General features: G+C 44.8%; 1 protein-coding gene across 1 annotated transcript in view; it reads left to right on the top strand.

Annotated features, from left to right (window-relative positions):
- Positions 1-7,771, top strand: part of pgfb (placental growth factor b) — a 15,390-nt gene extending 7,619 nt beyond the window's left edge. Inside the window, exons 2-7 of the mRNA XM_083683169.1 lie at positions 3,191-3,227; positions 5,021-5,217; positions 5,321-5,400; positions 5,704-5,733; positions 5,843-5,905; positions 6,131-7,771. Coding sequence (XP_083539295.1) covers positions 3,191-3,227; positions 5,021-5,217; positions 5,321-5,400; positions 5,704-5,733; positions 5,843-5,905; positions 6,131-6,152 — 429 coding nt within the window. The 3' untranslated portion in view covers positions 6,153-7,771. The remainder of the gene's footprint in view (positions 1-3,190; positions 3,228-5,020; positions 5,218-5,320; positions 5,401-5,703; positions 5,734-5,842; positions 5,906-6,130) is intronic.
- Positions 7,772-8,110: the final 339 nt, after the last annotated feature.

Raw genomic sequence — 8,110 nt, 5'->3', positions numbered from 1 at the left:
GTCTTGGAGTCGCTGTGTATAGAGTACAGCACGAGCACAGGGTCCAGGGCACCCCAGGGCAGGCTCTCCTATCTCACCCAGGAAAGGAGGACAAGCAATCTATCCCACTAGTGATTTTTCATACTACACATAGGGGAGAGTACAGATCCAGTAGCTATAGCTATGCACATTAATATTCCTTACTTGATGGCTACATACTGCCTCCAGGCACATACCATTTGCAGAGCTACAGTATGTAACGGTCACCGGCGTAGCACACTAAGGCGCATAACGTATCATCGCAAGGTCCCTGGTTCGATTCCGGCCATCGACATATCCTGCATGTCATCCCTCCTCTCTCTCACCCATCCTTCCTGTTAATCTCTACTGTCTCTATCCCTATAAAGCAGAAATGCCTTAAAAAAAAAAGAAATTCGGTGACCAATCCACGGATAGCGAGAGTGCTCCATGCATAACGGCGGGTGCGCTCCCCCACAAACAAAACATTAACCCTTAAAGGGCCACCGGCCATTGCAAGTACCCCTTCCTACGTCACCTCCTCCAGTTGACTGTGGCAGTAAAGAGCAGTGGTGTACTTCCCTGTCAGAGAGGACAGGGAGATACACAGGACCACTCAGCACAGGGGCCTTGAGAAATGGATGTGTGGAGAGATCACCATGATCAACCCTCTACAGCTAACACAGGGCAAGGCAGGGACGCTGGTCCATAATGACCTGGGGGAGCTCTCACCCTGCTACACCCACAGCATGTTAATCAGCCAGTCAGAATGGGCTCTCCCCAGGAGCACTCTGGCCCAACACCAACCCATTGGCAGTGCTAAACTATTGCCTCCATAGCAGGCTTTTAGATAATCCCAAAGGAATTGGCATGAGATTATCCTCTGATATCACTGTCAAGGGACAATTCTTTTAAAAGAATAGGTAAAAAGATGCATGGTGAAAGGGGTCATTTTCAGAACAGGACACCTGTACTCTGACAGACATCAGCCCAATGTAGGACAAGACTACGAACAGTGTCCCAGTGCCTGGCATTTATAATTTATTTATATATTAGCATTTATAATAAATGTAGTGCCTAAGTTTATACTGATTTGTTTTAGATCTTATATGAGTTTCTTTCTTTTCCTTATTAGGCCTGAATTATCTCCCAGCAGCCACCCTATTTTTCCACACATACCCACACACACTCACACACACACACACACACACACACACACACACACACACACACACACACACATACCCACACACACTCACACAAGTAGTAAGGAGTAGCTACGTGAGGATCCTCATGCAAGCCAGCTAATCTGCCAAATTTTCCGGGGCAGCTCGCTCCTCTGCTCACGCCTGCAGGAGTGCCAAGAGGCTGCCTTGTCATGTCTAGGCTTACCCCGGGCTCAGAAAATCCACACCAAATCCTCCCCACCCCGCCACACACCGAAAGGCATGCCAGGTTGGGGCCAAAAAACCCTTGTGATGTGGCGGAGCCCCTCCTAAACCCACATGAAAACTTGAGGAAAAGAAAGACCCAAATCATATGCCAATTAACAGTGGAAAAAGGATTTATTTTTTACGACCTCGGAATTGGTGGAGAGGATATAAACCGATGAATCAATGCCCTACAGGGAGATGACTTCAGCACTAACAGTGAACTGGACTGCCTCCGCCATGCTGAGTATGAGGGATATTTGTTATTAGAGGTTATTGTATCCTGTGGTGTGCTTGTGGTGGCTATGTTAGATACACTATGCAGTCGAGAGCACGCTATAGTAGAGTACTAATGCTACTGTTACCACCCGGGCCCTGTCCGGTCTGGGGGAGTTAACCATAGATCTGTGATGGGTCGAGGGACCCTGAGAGACGGTATTGCACAAGTGTTCCTGGTGTTTGTGTGAAGAATGTCGGAGCGACTCAGGGAGAGATTGGCAAGGATTGGGATGTCTGAGTGTTGCTGCTTGGTGTTGTTCTGTCTCCTGATGCTGAGCAGAGAGGTCAGAGGTCACTTAAACCACAGGCCTGCCACTCACGCCGCTGAGAGACGCAGGAAACTGAGAGGCACTTAGGAGGAACTTCTGGAAGTGTGTGTGTGTGTGTGTGTGTGTGTGTGTGTGTGTGTGTGTGTGTGTGTGTGTGTGTGTGTGTGTGTGCGTGCGTGCGTGCGTGTGTGTGTGTGTGTGTCAGGCTTATGCTGTCTCTGATAACAGATGTATCATCATTATGAAAGCAGGACATTCCTCTTCATTCACGTTGGTCGGATATATTTAGCCGACTGCCGCAAAGCGCTGACAGCTACCATCCTCACTGTCCATCTAATTTTGGTCCACAACAGGAAGGGAGGCATCTCACAGAGATGATCCGATTGTGTCAGGAATAACACTCTTTGTGTTATTCCATATGACATTCCATTGTCCCAGAGGCCTTGCACTGTTGTTTGTCTCTATCTAATAACTGTTGGACCGGCCCTCACTGTTGTATTTACATACCATGACTAAGGGAGCACACAGACAGTGAGTGTATCAAAGTGCTTGTCACCAGGTAGCCGTCACAGAGAGGCAGCCTGTGAAACTCAACACATGGTGCGGATGACAGATTGAGGAAGCAGGTTGCTCTCCGCCTGTCTTGTGGTCTTGCCGGAGGACATTTGATCAAATGGAGATTTCCCTTCCTGAGCTCACGAGATGGAGTCACCCGGAGGTTTCGTGTTATTCCAGCCGAATGAGAAAAGTACTCTGTTTATCGTGGGACGATGGGAAAAATCAAGACAGAGGGGGAAACCGCCAATGGGAAAATAAATAATGAGCTGAAACTTACAGCACAGGAAACAGGTTTTGAACCTAAACAGTTGGGCACATAGAGGAATGTGATATATATAAGAGACTCTGGATCTGGTGCTTGTCAAAAGGAGTTTTCCACGGCAGGAGTATAAATTAAAAAAACACTTCTCCTTTTGCAGGACTTCTCCATGTAATTCCAACCTGCGCCACTAGAGGACACATCTGTATTGAATTTGTGATCATCATTTGAATTTTTATTGTACTCCACATGTAGCCTATGGCATACTCTCTCTGAAAGAGTCTATGTCCGTAATAAGTATAGGATGTGTTTTATGTGACAGTTTTATGTTTTTTGCAATAAATTATCATATCTGGGTGCTTTATTTAAGCTTACACATTGTCTGTTTTGATTTGCAGAGTACTCCTTCATCCAGTCCCAACAGCACAACTGGAGGTAAGAATCGTCTCTGTGCCCGAGTCACTGTACAGTACTCTCACAAAACCAAACATCTTCCCAATCAAAGTAATATTACTCTACTGAGATAATGTTGATTATGCCTATTTCAATACAACATCCTGGTTGAGAGAGAGAGAGAGAGAGATATAGTGTGGCTGACAGACAGTCAGACAGGGTAATCCCTGTGTGAGAGAAAGGCTGACATTCACTGTTTTTACAGCCTAGTCTACATCCTCCGCCCTGAGCGATGGGGTGCCTTCCTCTCCTCACATGCTGTAGAGCAGTTTACCTCAGAGGGATAGACAGCTCCCCAGCAGCCTCTGTAGCTCACGCTCCCTTAAACATCTGAATCTTGATTTATCTATTGGAAGTGCAGTGTAAATATCTACTGCTGAGAGGCATTAATGAATGCTCCTTGGTGACTGACGTTGGTGTCAGTTAATCAGGTGTAAATGCGGAGGATTGGGGGGGTATGTGAGGACAAGTCGGGATTAACCAAGGTCAGCGTTCACTTTCCCCGGGCGCTCTGCAGGAGTAATGTAGGGGGTGATGAATGGGGTTCTGGGGACACCCCTACAGCCCCTTTTCCTCCCTCCACCCATCCTTCCCTCTCCCCCCTATACTGTAAATCAAGGCAACAACAAGATGAAAATACCAGGAATTTGAGATGCTTGAGACGCACTTGTAGTCAGAGGGGGTCAAGACAACAGCAGGAAGAAATCTAGACGAGATGCTGACAGAGAACCCTGGGGAAGTTAAAACCAGTCATCGGCCCGTAGAGCTGTATGACGCCACCTGCGATCCCCCCTTCTCTCTCTCTCTCTCTGCCTGACTCCCCCCTACAGATCCCTCCACAGCCCGGTTCACCACTGGCCCGTATGCTTGTATAAACAGCTGTTGTGGTGGCGGGCTCCATGTGGTGACCCTAGGGGTCAGCCTGGTCCCAAAGGTGCCCGAAGGGCAGCTCAGCCCCAGCTCCAGTCAGGTTCTGCTCAGGGCCATTTTTCCAGCGTTTGTTTTCCTTCCCTCTCTGTTTGTTCGGGCAGAGTGGGCCCTGTTTTTCCCCCCACTGACGATGCTATCAGGACACTTTCACACATACGCTCCCACAGGAAAGATCGCATTACACAAACAATTTGTCTTAAAAATGAAAACAGGATACAAAGTACATCGCTGGGGTTTTCATGTCTCAGTGGCAGAATTTGATGAGCGTCCTAAATCTCGTTGGAATATACAGACTAATCGTGCCTTTTTCTTACGGTTAATTGTGACAAATGCATCACAGTGTGGAGTACAGTACGCCATATGACCGGAGAACAGTGAGGCACCCTGGGTAATTCACAGGAAGAATGCAGTGCCAACTTACAATTGATCTTACACACATAAACACAGGCATAGTACACACAGACACCCACGCACACACACACACACACACACACACACACACACACACACACACACACCAGCCGGTTGGTGTGAGAACTCTAATGGCCCAGTATGATAGATGATATGAAACCAGGCTAATGAGGCACACTCTTATTGCGCAAGCGTGCGTCTCTTCCGCCTGAGGAGTGTTGAAATGGGATGCTAATCCCGTCACGCGGCCAGGTCTGTACGTGCAGGTTCAGAACCAGCCATGTCCACTCTCATCCATATCCACCAGGCTGTGGAGCTGGCAGGAGGGCAACAGGGGCCGGGGGGCATGAAGGAAACGAGCTGAACAGTGTTGTCCTGAGCCCACTGTCCTGTGACTGATAGCCATCTGGCCCTGTCTCCTCCTCCTTCCCCAGTGCTGCTGTTCCAGGAGGTCTGGGGACGGAGCTTCTGCCGGACCATAGAGAAGCTGGTGGAGGTGGTCCAGGAGTACCCTGGGGAGGTGGAACACATCTACAGCCCCTCCTGTGTGCCTCTGGTGCGCTGTGCTGGTTGCTGTGGTGATGAGAACCTAGAGTGTCACCCCACTCACACTTCTAATGTCACCATGCAGGTAAAATGGCCACCGTGCTGTCAGGACATCCACTGATGTCACATTCACACTGTTATATGTTTTTTATTTTCTTCTGTTCTCAACTTGGGGTCTTTATTCTCAGCTGTTGAAAATCAAGCCAGCAGAGCAGGGTCAAGAATACGTTGAGATGACGTTTGTGGAGCACCAGACATGTGAATGTAGGTAAGAGAAAAAAAAACCTTCATGCTACATTATGGTAATATGAGCTTGGTCAACGTACAAGTGGATGTACAGTATGGGAAACCGTCAGTATGACAATGAGATTTGAAATACAGTATACATACATACATACATACAGCATATACAAATATTTTTCTCGTTTCAACAATATGAATGATGAGCTATTTTGTCATTTTATTTTGTAAGAAAGTAAAATCATACAAGACATTCTTTTTTTTTCTTTTTTTTTTTTCTTCTGTAACACAATTGAATTTGATCTGATGTGTCTGTATATTTCATCCTCAGAATCAGGAAGGCTGTGGTGAAAACCGAAAGGTAAGCACATCAGCCGTCATGAGATCTAAAACTGGACAGTGAAGCAGAAGTGCTAATGTCTCTGTGGCAAACAGAGTTGTGCTCATAGAACAACGATGTCTTTCTGCAGGAGAAGACAAAGAGGGAGAGGGAAGAAAAGAAAGGAGAAGAAGAAAGTGAAAGACTGTGACACGTGAGTAGCGTGTGCTGTCCAACAGAACGTCAGAAGATATTTACCTTTACATTTATGACATTTAGCAGACGCTTTTATCCAAAGGGACTTACAACAAGTCCCTTTGTCTGGAGTAGGTGAATCATCTATGCACCAAATCTATGCCAGGACCAGGTGCCATGTGTGATATTGACCAAATGTAATACCAACATTTTGTCTGTGTAATCTGTCTCGTTTGTGTCCTAGGTGTCAGCCCCCTCGCAGGTAAACGCAGCAGCAGCCCTGCACCTGTCGAAACCTGGCTCTCTATTTATTCCCCCACCCAGCGCTAACAGCATCACAAGTCCCCTAAGCACATACATCAATACTGTGTCTCTCCCTGCACCGAGAGACTCAAGCAGCTGGGTTGTTATGGCGACGGGCCCTCCTGCTAAAGGGGAACATTTCTGAGGTTCCACCGGAAGCTCTTGTTGCTGGGTGAAAACTACAGCGACACACCTGACATGACACATTTCTGTGAATCAGTGCAATGGAGGACCAAAAAGACTGAAAATATAGCTAGATCTTTCCTCTATTGTTACATGATTATTTTTGGTGATATTGTTATCTTAATTGCTGTGGTTGATTAGGCTGTTCAAGCTCTTGTTTAGAATTAATATTTATTAATACATTTTCCTATCGACAAATAACAATAGATATTTTGCCTATCTTTGGAACTAACAATGCAACTTGGAAGACGTTTGTGTGGTAAATTAAAAATGTAAGACTAACGCAATACTTATTTTACTGCCAAGTACCCTTCTTCAGCAGTAAAATATCTCCCCCTTGTGGATAAAAGAAGGTTTTTGCAACAAATGAAGGTATAGCGTGATATTATATAGGTACAGTAATACATATCAGATTTTATTTAGTAGGACGTTTTGAAATGCCTCTGTGAATGCACACCTCAAGGGAAATAAAATGAGAAAAAAACATACAAGGTATAACAAACAACACAGACCTACATGTACATTATGGTGTATAATCCTACTAATTGTAACATTCTTTTTTGGGGTGCCAAACTTCAAGCACCCAGTCATTTACCATGCATTAGTCAATAACTTTGAAACATACACTCCAAAGTCAATGTATGGTTGAGTTTGGTACATACAAATCCAAACCATCAAGAAGGAATCTTACTGGTTAATCAAAAAAGGGCTATTTATTGGACCATAAGGTCTATTCCTATGTCAACCTGATGTGGGATCTCAGATATATTGATCCATGGTCTGCCTTTTGAGCCTAGTGTGTCCATTTGAAATGCAATGGATTTTTCTGTTTATCTTTGAAACAACACAGCTGAACCAAAGATTAAAAGGAATTGCTGCTCTAAGAAGGGTTTCTTAATGCAATATTTTCTATCAACCTCCTCTAACTTATCCCTATCAATCAAACACTGTGAGTCCTCCTACAGTTACACGGTAGTCTGCTATCACATGGTCCCCGACTGTGATTGGTATGGGTTTCTCTCTTTTTAACATCCCAATCACTTTATACTTCATCCCTTGTTGTTTATGAAGGTGCCAAGTGTGGTGGGGTGACTAATGTGTAGGCCTAGAGGATGTACAAGGGCTCTGAAATATGCTGGGGTAAAGTGGACAATGTTTGATGATTTGAGCTAGCTATGTGTATTTATCAGACAGTTTGAAGACAAAGATCTTCAATCATATCCATTTGACCAAGAACAATTTGTTCAAAGAAGGAGAAGATATGGCTAACTCCAAATTAAGTTCAGTCTGTCAATGCTTTAATCATATATACAGAAGTATGTTGAACGTGTGTGCTTGTATTGTGAATATTGTAAATATATTGTAACTGTGAAAAAGATGCAACAGTTAATAAATAAATAAATATATATCATTGCCTTATGTCACACAAATCTCTTAATTGCTACACAAATGTGTGTGTGTGTGTGTGTGTGTGTGTGTGTGTGTGTGTGTGTGTGTGTGTGTGTGAGGGTGGTTGGGTGTTATCTTATGTATGATAATGCCTATGAGAGATAAATAGGCAAACATTAAAATGTGCACTATAAGACCCTGTACTGTAGGTTTATAAGATATGCCTTGTTTGGAAGAAGAGATTCATGACATGAGGTTCTTTCAACCTAGTGATGTTTTTCAAAGCCATCTCTGATTTTATCAAATGTATCAAGTTCTAGAACACTCGAAAAAGTATGCATCGAATGAC

This window comes from Argentina silus (assembly GCF_951799395.1).
Source record: "Argentina silus genome assembly, chromosome: 13".
NCBI lineage: Eukaryota > Metazoa > Chordata > Actinopteri > Argentiniformes > Argentinidae > Argentina > Argentina silus.
This window is presented reverse-complemented; position numbering and strand designations above follow the sequence as displayed.